Consider the following 19,354-nt stretch of genomic DNA (forward strand, 5'->3'; position numbering starts at 1 on the left):
CAAGGGAAGTAAGCTGTAAACCACTGAGCCCTAATGGGAGTTTCTGCTTGCATTTGCTCAAATGCCTGCTGCCACACGGCCCAAGGTTCAATGAAAGTATGCCCATACTACCTGGCAGACCAGGAAGGACAGGATCAAGCACCTAAGCAGCAGCTCCTAAGAGCACACTGACTCTCCTTCCTGCCATCTTAACCTGAGAGGGAGGCGCCTGTTGGCAAAAGCAAGACTCTTCAGGAAGCAAATCATCAAGTACACATAACTACAACAGAGGACTCCAGAATGTACCTGCCCCTTGAGCTATGTGGCCCCCCTGGAGAGAGCCTTGTCAGCCTGGGAGCCATACCCATCCTTCAGATCTACTACCTGTCACAGAAAGCTATGGGACGTGGGAAGGGACGCCTGGTGCTTTAGGGGTGAGACTGAGAGGAAACTTCTGAAGTACTAACAATGCTCCAAGGGGTATTTTGCTCAGGAGGTCTAGCAATAGAAAAAAGCTTCCTCAGCAGGACGCTAAGCGGCACCAAACCAGACCACAGGGCCCAAGGTCAGGGAGAAAGCAGGGAATCAGCCTGCAAGACCCCTTCATTTATTCAGTGACTACTGTCAGGGCACAATCCCACTCTCTCAGGAGAATCCCAGACCTCAAGGCCAAGGCCACAAAGGATTGGCTTTGGATGGCTAAGGAGGCAATTCTGATGACCTAATGTGGGGGGACCCAAAGGGAGGTACTACTGTCTAGCCCACACCCCATTTATTACCTATTCACAATGCTGATGAGCTCCCGCAGTCGCTCCTCTCCTAGATGCCTATCTTCCTCACTGGCAGCTGCATCTCGACCCTTCAAAATTGGCAATTCAAAATGCTTCTTGAACTCCTGGGCAGTTCCTAAGCACAGGAGAAAAGGCATTAAGGAATATAGAAAAGTAATGACTTTCCCACTGCTAGTAACAGCAGACTACTTTGTCACAGACCAACCTTTTACTGAGAACAACAAAGCTGAACAAATTATAGGCAATTTCTGTTTGAATGGATCAGAGAGCTACCAAAGCAGCAAGGACTTGAAAGGCCAAATAATAAGATAGCAAGTAGATCAAAACCCAAATATATAACTAATTACATTAAATGTAAATGGACCAAATAATCCAATTGTCAAACTGGACATTTTTTTTAATAGCCCACCTATATACTGCTTATAAGAGATGAAGTAGCATGTACAATGAAGTACAAGACAGTCCTCAACTGGGACTTCCCTGGTGGTCCAGTGGTTAAGACTCCACGCTTCCACTGCAGAGGGCACAGGTTGGGGAACTAAAATCCCGCATGCCATGCAGCGTGGCCAAAACAACAACAAAAAAAAAACAAAAAACAGTCCTCAACTTATTATGATGGTTTGACTTATGAATTTTCGACTTTGATTGTGTGGAAGCAATATGCATTCAGTAGGAACTATACTTCAAATTTTTAATTTTCATCTTTTCCCAGGCTAGCAATATGAAATACCATACTCTCTCTTGATATTGGGCAGCAACACTGAGCCACAGCTCCCAGTCAGCCACGTGATCATGAGGGTTAACAACCGATATACTTATAACCATTCTATGCCCATAAAATTATTCTGTTTTTCACTTACAGTACAGTATTCAATAAATTACATGAGATATTCAGCACTTTATTATAAAATAGGATTTGTGTGAAATGCTTTTACCCACTGTAGGCTAATTTAAGTGTTCTGAGCACATTTCAGTTAGGCTAGGCTAAGTTATGATGTTTGACATTAAATGCTTTTTTTCCTTCAAGGTGTACAATTATTTTATATGCCGCATACCACTTTATATTTTATGATTTTTTTTTTTGGTTGGGATGCCCTGCCACATGGCATGCAGGATCTTAGTTCCCCGACAAAGGATCAAACCTGCACCCCTGCAGTAGAAGCGTGGAGTCTTAACCACTGGAACACCAGGGAAGTCCCTTAAATGCATTTTTGACTTAAAATATTTTCAACTTACAATGGGTTTAGTGGCATAGAACCCCATCATAAGTTGAGGAAGATCTGTACTGATACTTGCTACAATATGGATGAACCTTCAAAGCATTATGCTAAGTATAAGAAGCCAAACACAAAAGGTCCCATATTATATGATTCCATTTATAGAAAATATTCACAATAGGCAAGTCCACAGAGACAGAAAGCAGACTGGTAGTTGATAGGGGTTGGTGGTAAGTGAGGATAGGGAGCAACTGTTTAATGAGTATAGGGTTTTGTTTTGGCCAGGAATTTAAAAGGTCAGGTACCTCACAAAAGAGGATCTCCAAATGGCCAATGAACATATTAAAAGGTGTTCAACTTTTTTTTTAAACAATCTTTTTTTTTTTTAAATATTATTTATTTGGCTGCGCCGGATCTTAGCTGTGGCATGCAGGATCTTCGTTGCCACGTGTAGGATCTTTAGTTGCGGCACGTGGACTCTTTGCTGCTGCACACGTGTGGGATCTAGTTCCCTGACCAGGGATCGAACCCAGGTCCCCTGCACTAACTGGGAGCGCAGAGTCTTAAACACTGGACCACCAGGGAAGGCCCAAAGGTGTTTGAGTTTTATTCAACATTAAATAAATGCAATGAAATATCACTAAACACCCACCCAGAATGACTAAATGTTTTTTAAAATGTGTTCTAAAGATAAATATTGGTGATGCTATAAAACAGAGGCCAGCATACTATAGCCATGGGCCAGCCACCTGTTTCTATAAATAGTTTTATTAGAACACATCCATGCTCATTCATTTACATTTTATGGCTGCTTTCCTACTGCAATAGCAGAGCTGAGTAGCTGTGACAGAGACAGTATGGCCTACGAGCCTAAAATAACTATCTAGCCTTTTTTTTTTTGGCTATCTACCCTTTTAAGAAAAAATTTGCTGGCCCCTGATGTAGAGATACTGGAATTTTCATATACTGCCAGTACAATCACTCTGGAAAACTGGAGTATCTACTAGGGTTAAACACACGCATAACATATGACCCAGCAATTCCACTCTTACGACAGAGGAACGCATACTATGCTCAGGTAAAAAAAACGTACAAGGGCTTCCCTGGTGGCACAGTGGTTGAGAGTCTGCCTGCCGATGCAGGGGACGCGGGTTCATGCCCCAGTCTGGGAAGATCCCACATGCCGCAGAGCAGCTAGGCCCGTGAGCCATGGCCGCTGAGCCTGCGCGTCCGGAGCCTGTGCTCCGCAACGGGAGAGGCCACAACAGTGAGAGGCCCGCGTACCGCAAAAAAAAAAAAAAAAACAAAAATGTAGAAGAATGTTCACAGGATCATTATTCAAAATAATAAAAAACTGGAAACAATTCAATTGTCTATCAACAGTAGAACTAATAAATTCTGGTATATTCATGAAATGGAATAGTATACTAAAGTGAAAAACTACTGCTATAGGCAACAACATGGGTGAATCTCATACACATAATATCGAACAAAAGAATCCAGATGCAAAGGAAAATATGCTATATGATTCTTTAAAGTTCAAAACTGGGCACTAATAAACCCTTCCACAGATATCTATGTGCAAGAACTGCCCAAGCTATGGTTGCCAGGGGCTGCGGGGAGTGGGAAATGGGGAGCTGCTGCTTAATGGGTAGAGTTTCACTTTTGCAAGATGAAAAAAGTTCTGGAGATGGTTGGTGGTGATGGTTGCACAACAATGTGAACGTACTTAATGACACTAAGTTGCACACTAAAAAATGGTTAAAAACAAAACTGCCCAATACAGAGTCTGCTCTGAGGCGAAAGCTCTCGTGAGGCAGCTAGGATGTGATGAGCAAAAATGCCTGGGGATAGTAGTTCCATCCCCAGCTCATAGAGACAATGCCCTGCGTAGCCCCTGCGACCTCTGCAGTGAAAAAAAAGACCAGAGTGGGCCTTGATGAGTAGCTCAGCAGAGCCAAGGTCTCCCAATGGCTTTGCTACTCCTTGACATGAGAAGTCTTCCTAGAAGAGTGCCTAGTGACCCACATATAACTAGTGGTCTCTCCTCTCTCTCCTCAGCTAGCATTACAATCCCAAGGCTAAGGCAAGGCTCCTCTCCAGTATAGCAGACAAGGCCAAGATACTTACCCAGGATTCCCGAATTAACAAAATGTACCAAGCTGAAATACTCAAGGAGATCATTCTGGATGGGAGTCCCGGAGATGAGGACCCGTCGGCTGGTGTTCAAGCTGTCCAGGGCCTGGTAAGTCTGATTCTCAGAGTTCTTGAGCCTGTGTCCCTGAAAGGAAATTAATTCTCACTTAGGCATGGGCACAATGTGGCCTCCCTAATAGTAGCAAAATCTTGTATAGACAAGCAAAGAGGAATCATGAGCATTACAGGTCCTGAGGCCTTGGGAACTGGGCAGCGGGCAGCAAAAGCGAGAGTTTACCCACTCTCTTGGGGAGAAATGCCAGGCTCAAGAGACAGACCTTCAGCTTCTAGACCAATGCTATATCCATAAAGCATGGATTCTCTATTTCTTCCCCTCCTCTTCCCTGCCCCAACCTCCAGAGCCATAGCAGCCTGCCTATCCTCTTCAGAGATCATTCAGACATGTTAGAGACCCGTGCTTTCAGGGAATCCTCCCCCTGCACTAGCCCAACCATCCTATAACCTCCTGAGCCAGATGCCTTCTGTATTAGTCTCCAAGCTATCAGTGCTAAGGGGACTTGGTCCAGGCTCCTCCTCTCCTCTTTCCACAGAATCCAGCCAGCTCAGATATCTAAAGAAAGAGCCTCTCTCTGCCTCTCTTCCCCTATCCCTATATCACCCACCCCAATACACACCTGTTACTTCTCTTTTAAGCCTTTTTCAACAAAATGGTAAAGGACCCTATCAACTTTCCTCTCTCCCAAAGAATCACACGGGCAAGGCCTGTGCCTTTTCTACCCCCAGTCCCTTTCAGCCCCACACTGGGCAGGGCACGCAAAACACAACCACCAGTGAAAGAATGAACAAATAAGCCAGCCTTTCACAGTGCAATTAAACACAGACCCTCCACTGACTCTCCCATCTGTGGGATCAAGCCCAAGCTCGTTAGCTTAGTACTTCTCAAAAAGGACCCAGCTGACTTCTGTGACACTCTCCACAGCTTGTCACAGTCCAGGAAACTATAACTCACCACTCCTAATGCTGGATTTCCTTAGGTCTCTTTGCCCATGCCATTCCTCTGCCCACAATTCTCTTCCACAGGCAAATTCCTCAAATGTCACCTCCTATGCAAAGCCTTCCTCAATGACCCCAGGCTGTTGGGGTCTCTCACCTCTGGCTCTTATGGCAGTCTGTACATAACAGCTGTGCACTGAATCCTTTTAATGTGCCAGGCACTATACTAAGCACTTTACCTATATTCTCTTCTATAATCCAGATAACAATCAGATGAGAGGAAATTACAATACCCTTTTAGAGAAAATGAGGTTCAGAGAGGTGCACAGTTATTCAAAATCATGATGGTATCAAGTAGCAGAACTGAGATTTGAACTCAGGTGTGTGAGATTCTGAAGTCCGGGCACTATACTACTCTGCCTCTCATCTACTGCTATATACACTAATCACATTCGATTGTACTTTATCTCCTCACCAAGGCAGGAACTTTTAAAGGCAGAGACCATGTCAGATTTGCCTTTGTAACAGTGCACGGGACAGAGCCCCACACAGAACACTGCTCAGTGAATGCTTGCTGAAGAATGAATGAATAAGCAACATTGCTATTGAAGAATTAGACAGACACCCATAGAATTTTAATTAAAAAAAAAAATGACTGGATGTTGTATACCTAAAATGAAAACATTGTATGTCAATTATATCTGTTTTAAAAAAAAATTTTAAAGACATCCTAAACAAAGAAACTTAAAAGTGACTGGAGGATCCAAGCAACAGCCCTGAAACAAGAGGCTGATACTTCTGAGCTGAAGAGGGAAATAAGACCTGAAACTTGTGAAGAAATTACCCAAAAGGCCCTGGGGAAATGGGCATGCATTGGATCCCTCTAAACAATTGGAATCCTCTAAACTGAAGCTCCCTGATGGCTGGCAATCATGAGATCCCCAGGGCCTGACACAAAACAGGTACTTAATAACTCAATTAATGAACTGAACTGATGCACTACCCCTGTGGGTCTCTGTGAAAGGGAAAGCCAACCCCAGCTCCCATGGGACCTTCCTGGCTCCAGACCTGGCTCCTGCCACCATCGGCCACAGATTTAAAACCCAAATGCTGGCATCTCAGCAAATCAAATGTTTGGCCAGATGAAAAGTTGTCAGAGTTCTTATTTATAAGCTGCTGCTAAACTTCTGTTCTGGCAGAATTCTCAGCTTATCCTTTTAAAAGCAAAAAATGACACCAAGATTAAATACCACCACTTGTCTCTCTGAAACATGAGCCCCATGAGTAGATTCTTGTTTTTACTGCATTTCCCAGCATCTGACTTGCTTTGTGTTCTAGCACTTGTAAAGGAACATACATGGGTCCAGATAAGGCATACAGGGACGAGTCCTTCCATAACCAAGCCAAGCTTCTCCCTACACCAAGCTTTGGTTACAACCAAGGCATTAAGAGAGAAGAAAGAGCCAGGACTTAAAATCTCAGACCTGGATTCAAGTCCCAGCACTTCTCTGAGCTTCAGTCTCCTCATCTCCAAAACTGAGATGATGACGATGATGATGACGTCAATCCCTCCCCTGTTCATACACCTTACAAAATGCTTCCCTATATCCTCTTTCTTGATCTGTAGCATGTCCCTTTCAGGTAGACCACGTGCTATCTACTCTATAGTCTCAGAGCAGTCTCATCTGCTGTCATGCTTACAAGTGGCAAAGCCAACGCTGATCCCAAGTGTTCTGACTTGCCCTGTCTAACTCGGATTACAATGTGGATCAAGATTCTGTACAGTTATTATGCTATTATTATGTTATTATTTCTGTGTTCCAGAGAAAAGCATCAGCTGGGAGGAAGCTGGGAACATGAAAGCTGGGGCAGAACCTTCTCTTTCCCAGATCCAAACAGGACAAACTTCTAGAGTAGGCTGACTATCTTTCAGGACTTTGGCTTCCTCAGGTCTCTGACAATTAACACACTGCTGACAAATAAAAGGTAGAAAAAAAAGAAAAAAAACATAAATAAATAAAAGGTAGAAGAGCAGAAGGGAGGGCCAGGACCCTGCAGTGTGGCAAGAGGCAGCCTGGTCCCTCATGCCAGTCAGCTCAGAAAACAGGAGAGAATGAGGAAGAAACGAAACACTATAGAGCAGAAGAAAATCTAGATGCCGCCCAGTCCTCAAGGGCTCAACAGCCTGCCTTCCCTTCCCTTCCCCAATGCCCTGGTCTCTAGACCAGGCTCCTGGCACCGTCCCCCTCCATGGTGATGAAGCAAATGCCAGGGTCCTGGACAGTGGCCACGTGCATACCCCATCTCAATCTGCTAAATCTCTTACTCCTACCAAGGAATGGCCCATCAGGGTATTGGAAGTTGGCAGACATGCCAGACTCTTCATAAGGACAAAAGCTCAACTGGGAAACAGCTCACTACTAGCAAGCATGGTACCCCAAAGTAAGCTTTTCTTCTCTGTCCTCTCCCCAAACCCTCAGATACAGGGTAATCTATATAGTCCCCAGAGCACAGTCAAGCCTGCCAATCAGTTGACAGATGGGGCCAAGTCTTTCAGCCACCCCTCCACTAAAGCCCCAGGGGTGTGCAAAGTGACCTTACTTTCCCCAAGATGTAAACAATGGCAGCAGGCTCAGGGTAGCCAAGTCCCCTAAAGACGTGGGAAATTCTTTATACTGGGAAGCTCCCAGCCACCCTCACTCCTTTCCAAGTAGTTGCATCCCTACCATCCTTCATGTACAGTGCTGGAAAAGGCCAGAGAGTAACAACTGACGTATTTTCCTTAGTCCCAGAGAGTCAACACAGACTCACAAGGTGTATGGACTATCCACACTGGACTTTCCTATCTCCGCGCTTCTGTTCATGAGTCCTCTCAGCCTAGAATAAAAACCAAAGCTGAGGGGACTGCCTTGGTGGTCCAGTGGTAAAGAATTCGCCTTCCAATGCAGGGGACGCGCGTTGGATTCTTGGTCGGGCAACTAGGTTCCCAAAAGCCGCAGGGCAGATAGGCCCGCACACCACTACTACTGAGCTCACGCACCTCAACTAGAGAGCCTGCGTGCCGCAAACTACATAGCCCACGCACTCTGGAACCTTCATGCCACAACTAGAGGAGAGAAAACCTGCAGGCCACAATTAGAGAGAAGCCCACACGCCACAACGAAAGATCCCACATGCCTCAATGAAGATTCTGCGTGCTGCAACCAAGACCCGACACAGCCAAAAAGAATAAATAAATTAAATAAATAAGTACATACGTACATAAAAAAAAAAATTAAGGGACTTCCCTGGTGGCACAGTGGTTAAGAATCTGCCTGCCGATGCAGGGGACACAGGTTCGAGCCCTGATCCGGCAAGATCCCACGTGCCACGGAGCAACTAAGCCCATGAGCCACAACTACTGAGCCTGTGCTCTAGAGCCCGCGAGCCACAACTACTGAGCCCGTGTGCTGCAACTACTGAAGCCCGCACGCCTAGAGCCTGTGCTCAACAAGAGAAGCCACCGCAAGTAGAAGCCTGCACACAGCAACAAAGAGTAGCCCCCACTCACCACAGCTAGAGAAAGCCCACGCACAGCAACGAAGATCCTACGCAGCCAACAAATGAATGAATGAATGAATGATATAAATAAATAAATAAAAGGCCCTGCATGAGATAGATAGATAGACAGACAGATAAGAGACTTCCCTGGCGGTCCAGTGGTTAAGACTCTGCGCTTCCACTACAGTGGGCATGGGTTCGATCCCTGGTCAGGGAACTAGATCCCATGTGCCATGTGGCACACCCAAAAAATAAAACAGAATTTAAAATAATTATTTTTAAAGGTGAATTATTAAAAAAACAAACAGCAACAACAAAAAACAAAAAAACACCCAGAGCTGACATGTACCAAGGTCTTATGACATACCAGGCACTGTGATAAAAGCTTTCCTTCATTTAATGCTCACAATAATCCCATAAGGCAGATATTATCACCCATTTTATTGACACAGAAAAAGAGGCTTGGGTGGTTAAGTAACTTACCACTTACTCTGATAAGTGGCAGAGCCAGAATTTGAACAAAGATCTCTCTGACCCTAGAACCTATTCCCCTAAACACTGTACCATGTCTCTCCACCCATCCAAATCCCTCCCACCCTTCAAAGTCCTTTGGTCTAGGAAAACTGTCTAGAGGCAACAAAACCAATCAGCCCACAGCACCTCACTCTCCTTGGCATTCCAAGCTCTGCTTAACCCCTCTTTCGGCACATTGGTACCATGGGCTCTCCCTCCCATTTGCCTCCTCCAAGGCAGTATGTTCTGTCCTCTGCATCCCCCAGTAACTGGCACAGTCCTTGGATGGCAGTTCTCAGTGAGAAGACATCGACAGACTTTCTCCTACCACCCAGACAGCTGAGCGTCAAGTACCTCATCACATATGACCAGTCCAACACTCCCTCTCCGGAGGACTCCGACATGAAGGCGGAAAGTCTCATAGGAAATGATGAGGATGGGAGAAGGCACTCTGGCTCCACGCTGGTTCATAAATCCTTCTACAACAAAAAAGGTGTCAAGGGAACAAATCTGAGAATATCATAAAGAAAAAGCCAGTCTGATGATTCTTTAATTTAGCCTGGAAATAACTATTTCAACTCTTTCCACAGGAATTCTACTTTCTGTCACCCCTCCTCCCTGCCCTCAACCCTGGCCATCAGTGAGGATACACTTAAGACAGGAGCAGGTTGTATGGAGGAGTGCGGCCATGTTTGTTAAGGCTCCTACCCAGCTTTTGGTCTATCTCGTCCTTAGAGCCTCCGTCGATGGCTAGAGGTTGGATCCTCCCTCCAAGCCATTTCCCAACTTCATTGTACCAGTTCTTCACTAGGCTGGAGGGCGACACCACCACTGCCTTGTCAATTTCTGGCTTGCACTCTGGACTCTGGCGCAAAAGCGTCCACATCAATGTGATGCATTGCAGCGTCTTGCCCAGGCCCATCTCATCAGCCATGATGCAGCCATGGCTACCAGGGATGCGCCGACTGGTGACACACTCCCACAGGAACTTCACTCCCTGGGGAATAACAGCACTCAGCCCACTTTGGCATCCACACTGCAGCTGCCCCAGGGATGACAGCCCCTCAGGTGCAGCCCCTACCCTAGCCCAAACTCACCCCCCCACCCCCCATTTACCTCTCTCTGATGAGGCCTCAAGACCTTACTGAGAATAGGATCAACGACCACATGGACAGGGAGTTTTTCCCTGAGAAAACACAACAAAGAAAACACGGAGCTCAGCCACGGGCAAGGCCACACCCTCAGAAAGTTGTGTCCTGTTGATTCAGAGGCAGCTGCCTAACAGAGGACCTCCTTGGCCTGGTGCAACCAAACCATAGCAAATTCCTCTCCAGGGTGAGAAAGTTAGGAGATGGAGATGGGTTCCCTATGTCATCACCTTAACCCTCCCTGTGCCCCTGAGTGAGCCCAGTAGGAATGGATGAGGAAACCCCACCAAATGGACATGTCCACGTGTTCTTCCCCAGGCACTCTCCTTCCCCACCTACTCACTCTGGATGGTACAGTAGTCATGACAGCACTCTGAAAACATATGCAGGTCCCAAGGTGAAATCACACCAAAATGCTCTCTGCCCTCCAGGTTTGTGCACTTATAGGACCAGAACTGCTCAAGAAATACCAGTGCACATACTTGTCAAGCTTCAGCTGGTCGTGGGCGCTCAGCAAGGGAGGCTCGTACAGAACCAAGGCACCTTCTTCCAGAGGGTCATGGAGGGCCCGGCGGACCCCAGCCCTTTTGAGGCCCAATGCTCGAAAGCCCAGAGGACCTAGAAACCAACAATTTGTCACCTAAGCCTCTAAGTTGAGGAGCTCCAGCAGGCCCAGCTCAAATGCCTATCCTTCACATAAACTTTCCTAAGCTTCCATATGACCCCCTCTCCCAAAAACCTCTCCAAAAGCAGTTTGGGCACCTATGCCTGACCAATACCCCAGTCTGCCTCAGATCAGAGTTTTCTCCATATGACTTCTCCCATTCAACTACAAACTTCTGGGGGGCCAGGTCTCGTTCATCTTAGATCAAATCAATTCTGGAAAGGTCTGAAACCCTAAAGGGGCCTTTCAAGACTGAGAGATCTTGAGAGTTCGCCTCCTCCCTCTCAGTCCCCAGTTTTAGCACACTTCTATGCCCTACATAAGGCAGGGGGAAACCCTATAGAACCTAGGCCTCTGACAGAGTCAGCCTCATAAAGGAAATGCTACTGAACTCACTTGGACTGAATATAGCCTGGGTCCATCAGCCACCCTGGCCCACCAGGAGCTTCCTGAACACTGACATATCCCCACCAAGAAGATGAGGGGCAGTTAGTCTTGGTAGCCTTTGCCGAAGCTGTCAAACACAGACTTTACGCAGGCCCTGGGAAGGTCACCCCATACATAGTCACCACTGGACTGGCATCTTTAATTCCAAGGTAAGCTGTACTTACAAAAACAGAGGTTTTAATCTATTCAGGCATATTCACACGTGACTCATTTAAGAAATAGAAAAGTCTTCATTTTTACCTTGATAATTTGGAATGGGGATTTTGAAAGGCTTTGACAAAATGCTTCGAATAAATGCTTCCTAAAAAAGAGAAGAAACAGGGATTCAGGACTGATTGGAGATGTTATGGGATAATATTTTTACAAATGCAGTCTAAAATGCCTGTTTAAGCATCGTAATACATTCAGAGCATTGTATTTTGATTATGTTTCATTCAGATGCATCTAGAACAGAAGGAGATGTGCTCTATATTAGATTAGGTTTTGTACAATGGCTTTTACCTTTGAGGCTTTGCATAAGGTTCCACAAATCCCCAGGGACAAGAGAGTGCCAAAGCAAATACCTAGCCTTGGTCAACCACAAGGCTCAGAGCCTTTAGCTCATGAAAGACCATGCCAAGTAAGGACACCTAACTATTCCCTAGGCTGCAGCGCCTTAAGAAGAAAGCACCACAAACTCACCCGATCCCAGTACTAACAGAACTCCAATGTCTGGATTCAACCACTGTCCTTCAGGGTTACATCTTTCCAAGCATAGCGCACATTTCCTTTTTTGTCATATCAGTTCTGCCTACTGCATCCAATTCCCATATCAACTCTCACATCAGCCTCCTTGGGAACTAAACAGCCCTTCAAAGAGTAGTGGTAGCAGGAGTAAAAGGAGCGGTAGTACTAGTAAAATAATGTTGACAACAACAGCAAAAGTGACAATAATAATGATGATTAACAATGTATGCCAGATGCGGTGCTAAGCCCTCGCATTCATGTTACCATTTAATCCTCATTAACAGTCCTATGAGGTCCATATATTACTGGCATCCCCATTTTACAGATGAGCAAATTGAGGCTGAGTGGTTTCCCAAGTCACACAGCCATGACATTTGCAGGACTTTCCTGATTCCAGGCCCTTACTTGTAACTACTGGGCAATATGGCTTCCTAATCCAACCTGTTTGAGTATAGCCATGTGGATCAGCCCAGAGTCAGCAGCTTCCTGCCATGGGAAGGCACAAGAGAGGGAAAAACATGAGAAAGAGGACATGAGAGAGAGGGGAAGCCAATCACCAAGAAAAAGCAAGGGACAAGGGTGACAGGAAGTCTCTGTGCCATCACTTCGGCCTGGAATCAGCACTGGGTTACGGGGCTGGGGCAGGAGGAGGCAGGGGAGTCCACAGTGCCAGCTCCTGAGCTAACTGAAAACTCCCATCAAAGTTCTGATCTATATGCACCTGAGCCCTCGGGGAATTACGATAGACTGTAAACCTCAACAAAATAAGAGCTAGAACCCAAGAGAGCAAGGTGAGAACAAGAGCAGAAACCCTAAAGGTAGTCTTCGTGGAATACATTAGTGCAAAAAGAAGTAATGAAAAATACTCCCTTTTAGCAATAAGGTATTTTAATAGGAAAAAAAGCAAGCCTGTCTTGCCCTGAAATTCTTACCTTTTTAATTCTGACTCACTTCTATACAGATTATTTAAATTCTAGAAACTCAATGTAGTTTAAATAGGAAAAATGTAATGAATATATTTGGCAACCTACTGGAAGATAGAAAAGGAACGTGGAGAACTGAACTTCATCACCACACTAAATAACACGACAAGCCCAGGGTTGGAGAAAGGCCCAAATTCTTTATTTGCGTATTTCTTTGCAGCTGAATAAAATCTTTTGACTATGTTTAATTACCATAGCAATGATGAGAAACTCATATATAGAACATGCTAACAAAAAGCTACCCTTAAGTCAAAGGAGAGGAAAAGGAAGGAAATGGACTCTAATTTCTTTCCTAACTTGGCGTCAATTCTGCTTTTAATTCTGAAACTATTATTTTCAAGACTGTCAATATAAGAGGCTAGTATTGAAGCTCTAAGTAGCCAAGAATTTATGCTCCAAATTTAAAAAGACTTTCAGTAAAACCCAGGCGCCACAAGTTCTGCAAGTAGAAGTGCAGGCTTGTGCAACTACTGTGGAAGAAGGTGAGGACCCATGGCCAAAAACATCTGAGGGCAGAGCCTGCAAGACTTGCAATGGCCAGCCTCCAAGAATCTGGTCTGGTAGTACTCACTAGACTCTGACAGAGGCAGAGGAGAAAGCATGCTCTCACTTTATTTAGTTACTGAAAACCCATACCACCCTTTCCTTCTGATGATAGAAGAGGGAGAAGAACATCCCTCCTCCCCGCCAAGGTCAAAGCTTCCCTCTTCCACAGAGAGTCACTCTATCAGGTCTGCCTGATCTCTCCTGTTGTCTCAACTTCTCCCTCTCTACTAGCTCTTTCTCACCAGCATTTAAAACATGCTTAACCCCAATAAAGTTGTTAAAAAAAAAAAAAACATGCTTAACTCTCTCCTATCTCAAAAACAAAATGTCCTTTGACTTCTTATCTCCTCCCCTTCAAACTTCTAGCAAGAGTAGTCTGTCTCCCCTTCCTTATCTCTCACTCCTCCTATCTTCTGCCCCTTCCACTCTTCTGAAGTGATTCTGGCCAAGGTCACCAATGGCCTACAAGACCTTAACTCCAAGGGATATGTTTCTACCCTATCTTACCAGACAAAGCTGGCCACTCCTTCCTCTCAAAGATTCTCTGCTTTTGACTTCCATGACACCACTCTCCCAGTATTTTGCCTTTCTGGGACCTCATGCTCAGTGCCCTAGTGCACTCTTCTTCCTCTGCCCAATCCCTTTAAAAGTCAGTATTCCTCAGGGCTCAGCCCTAAGCTCTTCTAACTGTACATTCACATGGACACTCCAATACACTTTGTAGGTGTCAAACAAACTCTATGCCAATCACCCCAAATCTATTTCCAGTCCATAACTCCCTCCTAGGTACCACACCCACATCTGCAAACCCAGACATCCTACAGGACTTAAAATTGATTGTGTCTAAGGCTAAAGTCTTCATCTCCAGAGCTGCACTGACTTTTGTGGTCCTGAAGCATTTTTGCCTTTGGGGACCCTTCCTCCACAGCTTTCAAACAGGCTGTTCCCTCTAGCTAGAAAACTTCCTGTTCTCTTCACCTGGCAAACTCCTCGCATCCTTCAGAACTCAACCTAATCAGCATGTCCCTCAGATTCGGGTCTCCACCAGCCTCCAGACTGTTAGGCCCCCTGTTTGCATACACCCACCACATCCGCACTTATGTCATATAGTTCTATAGGACAACAAAATGAATCCGGAATGAAAACAGTCCCGGAGGACTACACACCACTTTTTAAAGCTCAAGAAAACGATTAAACAATGTATTACTTAGTGAATTATATATATATGGTAAAACTATCACAAAAAGCAAGGTATGATGAATATAATTCAGGATAGTGGCTACCTCTGGGAATGAGAAAAGGGATTATGAATTTGATGATGTTCTAGTCCCAGATGGTGGGTTCACAGGTGTTTGTTTTATATTTTATATACATTATACATATATGTTTTTGTATTCATCAAATACTATGTAAAAATGTTTTTAAGTGTTTGCTGAATGCACAAATAACTAACCTCCACTACACATTCCCATCAACATACTCCCATTTTTCCTTCAAAATGTCCCTGTAAAGGAAAAACACGATCCTGTGTCTCCTCTACTCTCAATACTACACTTCTTCTGACACCAGATGTGTCGGTTTTCCATACATGAAGCAAATCTTCGCCTCCGTGTAGGTGCCCTACAACTTAATTCCAACACTATCTTCCAGGAGAAAGCATCAGATCCTAAAAGGGTTCAGTCCCACGTGACTGCCTTCCCCACTGCTTCAGATGCAAATCTCAAGTCCAGGTGGTTACCTGTGCTTCTGACCACAAGCTATAAATCAAATGTTCCCACAACCCCCTCCTTGGGTTCGATTAATTCGCTAGGTGGCTCACAGAACTCAGATAGTTTACTTACTAGATTACTGATTTATCACAAAGGATATTAAAAGATATGAATGAATAGCCAGATGAAGGGACACAGAGGGAGGTCTGGAAGGGTGGTGAGCACAGAAACTTCTGTCCCAGGGGAGTTTCGGGTGTGCCCCTTCCCAACTTCCAGCTCACCAAGTCAACAAGCAGGGAGTTCTCCAAACCCTCCCATACCTTTTGGGTTTGTAAAGAGTAGGACGGATTAAACATTGGCCATTGGTGGTTTGGTTCCCCTGGCAACCAGCCCCAAAGTTAAGTGCTTTACAAAGTCATCTCATTAGCAAATTCAGGTGTGGCTGAAAGGGGTTTGTTAGGAATAACAGAAGACACTTTTATCACTCTTATCACAATCCAAGGGTTTTTGGAGATCAGTGTCACTCTGTCCCTCAGAAAGTTTGGAGGAAAAAGCTTTGGATGGAGCTAGGCAGATCTGACAACTCTGTAACTTTGAGCAAATTACTTAACTTCTCTGAGACTCAGCTTCCTCATCCTAAAAAATGAGAGTTACATGAAATAATGCACAGAAGCTGCCACTTGATGATTACCTTTGATTTTACTAGAGGATACACGTGAAAGCTGTAGGACTCTGGTACTTCTTAGAAGCCATAAGCAGAGTCAGAGACAGTTCTCTGACAGGTTCCAACACCCTGCCATAGCCTTCACTCTCCTGCACCCTCTTGTCCTCAGCAATCTGAGCCACCTGAGATCTGGTGCCCAAGTAAATACAAACAAGGGGAATTCCAAGTCAGGCACACAATCTCTAAGGAAAGAGGTCAGGCCTTTTCCAGGCCCCAGAAGCTGTGGGCAGGCCCAAAGCCCCCACTAAAGCATCTGCTGGCTACTGTGTGAGGACCGAGGGAGCTTCCCTAGACAAAACAGGGTACACACAGACGTTGGCAGGTTGCAGTTAGGGCTTACATGTTGACTGCTGTCCAGACACGGTGGTCGATTCGTTAGGTGAGTCAAAGGTTTCCGAAAAGGAGACAGAAAACACTCCTGGCTCTGGGTCTCACTGTTGGATTTCCGTTTCTTAGGAGTCTAGGAGAGAGAATTGGGGAAGGTGAAGTCTGGAAGATATAGAGTTCACCACAATGGCAACTAACATTTAAAATGCTTAAGTGCCAGGCACTGTGCTAAACTCTTCACATGTACAATATTATCGTGTATCATCTTCACAGTAATCCTAAAATACACGTTTATATCCTGATTTAACAAGTGAGAAAACTGGAGCTTAATGAGGTTAAAGAACTTGCCTAATCTGAAGGGCACTAGAAGAGGTAAATGAAGTGGGCCTGTGAAGGGCAAGTCCATCAGTAGCACAGAGTCATGCTGCCCGCAAATCTTCACTCTAAAAGCCCTAAGGAATACTGAGTGACCCTTTGCTTCCCTCCCTGAGTTTACCAATGGAGGGCAGGAGTTCAGCTGCTCCCAACTCCCAGGCCTCTGAGACCACTCTCAACCAGCCACACCACAGCAGTGAGAACACCAGCACTGAAAGCATTTTCTGAAGCAACCAGTAGCAGACAGCACCAAGTACTGCCCCAAGTTCAAGTCTGAGACCCAGGTAAGTGGCAAGGGGCAGCCAATGTGTCTCCCTCACAGGTAGAGGAGCCGCCTGCACACCAGCAGTACAACTAGAGTAAGCCCCACTGAGCCATCAGGCAAGAACCTACTTGCACCAGGTTGCCAAGGTATTTGAAGCTAAGGCATACCTGAAACAGAAACACCAGGCCACTTCCGCTCTCTCTACAGGCTTTTACTCACTCACTAACCCCGCCCAAAAATGCCTTTGAGAAGTTCCTTAGCTAATCCCTTCCTCCAAAGTTCCTGTGGCCAAACACTGCTTCTTGGATTGCTCTCTGAAGTACATACTACATCTTCCTACTGATTTTGGTTACACAGGTCCTGCCCACAGCCAGCCCCAGAAAGCCTCCAAGGCAGAGCCCAGTCCAAAGTCGAACATAGTGCCCTTGAGTATTTGCAGGGACTGGAGGGGCATTACCCCTCCAATCTAGGCCCAAGGGAGCTCAGACTCTAAGGTAGGCCCAGTACACTCTACTGTTCTGTGACATTGGGCAGGTGACAATGAGCAAAAGAGCGGGCTGCTAGTTGCTGTTGGGGAACCCCCCTTTTTTTTCCCCAAGGGAGCCAAAAGCCCAACCCAATCAGCTCTTTGCTTTGGAATGCCCCTTCCTAACCAGGAAGATTGAGGCATATTAGCTTCTAATGAGCACCTTGAGAACAAAGATTTTCTTTATGTGGTTCAATGCCTGACACATAGTAAGCACTCACTGAAGTTTACTGAAAGAGGCTTCTGGAGGTGACGGGGTTCACTCCATGTAACCCCAGAAACCAGGTCTAGGGTTCCTTTCTGCCTCAACAGCCTGTACCCCCACCTTCCCTATCCCCTTGAGGGCAGAGGACTCACCACTGCTTCAGGCCGCCAGTCTTCCTCATCACAGGGTCCGCCTTCCGGTTTTCTCTTGGCCAGCTGACTGGGAGCTAAGCTCCTCCTCTGTAAGGAGAGGACGTTAAGTGAGCCCATTAGACACCGCCATAGGGCTAGCCACAGCCTCCCCTAGGCCCACATTTACCATTCTGGGCCCAGGAACATAAAATGTCAAGTACCCATCAGCCAAAGGTCAAAGGCACCCAACAGCTGAGAACGCGGAACCAGCCTGGTAAAGAGCGGGCTGCTACATTACTGAGAGCATGGGCTAATTAAAGAGGGAGCATGGATGGAGGGATTACAGCCAGGGGCTGAGGTTTGGGCCCAATCTGTGAAAGTGTCGGTCTCCAGTTAGCCGAGGCAGCCGAGGCGGAAGAGAAGGCCAAAAAGGAAATACCCAAGCAGAAATGAGTAGAGGTCTGGGATGGGGCAAAGAGGCAAGGTAGACTGCTAGACTGAGCAGAGTGGAGTCGAGATAATGTTCCCAGGTGGACGTGAAGGCAGAGGGTAGCTGCGTGGTGGAAAGGGTAATCACAGGCCAGGAGAGTGGTTACAGCGGTGAAAATTCGAGGCCTGGGGAGGGCGAGTCCGGAGGAGTGCGGATGCCGGACTGAGGGAGGCCGAGCAGGGGTCCAGGCAGGACAAGTAGAAGACCCGGCCTTGGGAGGGTAATCCCAGGCGAGGCTGGAAAGAGCGGCAAGGCTGCTCAATCCCAAGCACTCCCCCTCAACCTTCCTCTTCCCAAAGCGCGCGTTAACAGCCGCCAGGACTCCCGGGACCCGCCAGGCCCGGTCAATCGAACCTCCCGCGGTGCCGCCACCGCACCATCCATTGGCTGCGTTCGATGACTTCGGCGCTCGCGACCCAAGGACGGGGGCAGGCCTAGCGCTGTGGTCGCTGAGAGGCCTGGACTCTGGAGCTGGGTAGGCTAAACGGACGAGCGAGGAGGAGGGACTTAAGAGGTAGGGCGGGGCCTGCAGTGGCGGGAGCCGTTGGGCGGAGTGGGAGGGGCGAGCGCGCCCGCCGGGTTTTTGCACCCGCGGGCTGGACTCCGGCTCCGGTCCACTGCCGTTTGCGGGAGGCCGGTGAGCTGCCCGGACGGCAGCTGAAGTGACAGTTTACCTCCGACGGCGGGTGTGTGTGTGTGTGTGTGTGTGCGTGCGTGCGTGTGTGTGTGTGTGTGTGTCGAACCTGGAGAGGAGGTCGAGGTTGGAGTCAGATGTCGCTTAGCCCGGCCCTCTCCTTCCCACCTCCACCGCCGGGGGTGGAGGGAGTTTTTCCTCCTGGACTCCCTACTACGTGGTCGGCTAAGGCAGTGAAAGCCCCCAGGGGACGTGAACTTAAGG

At 46.6% G+C, this 19,354-nt stretch overlaps 1 protein-coding gene across 3 annotated transcripts in view; it reads right to left on the bottom strand.

Annotated features, from left to right (window-relative positions):
* Window positions 1-18,901, bottom strand: part of RAD54L (RAD54 like) — a 30,869-nt gene extending 11,968 nt beyond the window's left edge. For 2 of the 3 annotated variants that reach the window (XM_060140158.1, XM_060140157.1), the window contains exons 1-10: window positions 18,811-18,901; window positions 17,988-18,074; window positions 16,478-16,597; window positions 11,690-11,750; window positions 10,821-10,956; window positions 10,307-10,376; window positions 9,899-10,187; window positions 9,545-9,669; window positions 4,118-4,268; window positions 759-885 (exon numbers count right to left, since the gene is read on the bottom strand). In XM_060140158.1, the coding sequence (XP_059996141.1) occupies window positions 759-885; window positions 4,118-4,268; window positions 9,545-9,669; window positions 9,899-10,187; window positions 10,307-10,376; window positions 10,821-10,956; window positions 11,690-11,750; window positions 16,478-16,597; window positions 17,988-18,074; window positions 18,811-18,840 (1,196 nt within the window). In that variant the 5' untranslated portion in view covers window positions 18,841-18,901. Of the gene's footprint in view, window positions 1-758; window positions 886-4,117; window positions 4,269-9,544; window positions 9,670-9,898; window positions 10,188-10,306; window positions 10,377-10,820; window positions 10,957-11,689; window positions 11,751-16,477; window positions 16,598-17,987; window positions 18,075-18,153; window positions 18,746-18,810 lie in introns of those variants that run through there. The other variant, XM_060140159.1, reaches the window with a different exon arrangement.
* Between the last annotated feature and the right edge of the window lie 453 nt (window positions 18,902-19,354).

This window comes from Lagenorhynchus albirostris, chromosome 2, assembly GCF_949774975.1.
Source record: "Lagenorhynchus albirostris chromosome 2, mLagAlb1.1, whole genome shotgun sequence".
Classification (NCBI taxonomy): Eukaryota; Metazoa; Chordata; class Mammalia; order Artiodactyla; family Delphinidae; genus Lagenorhynchus; species Lagenorhynchus albirostris.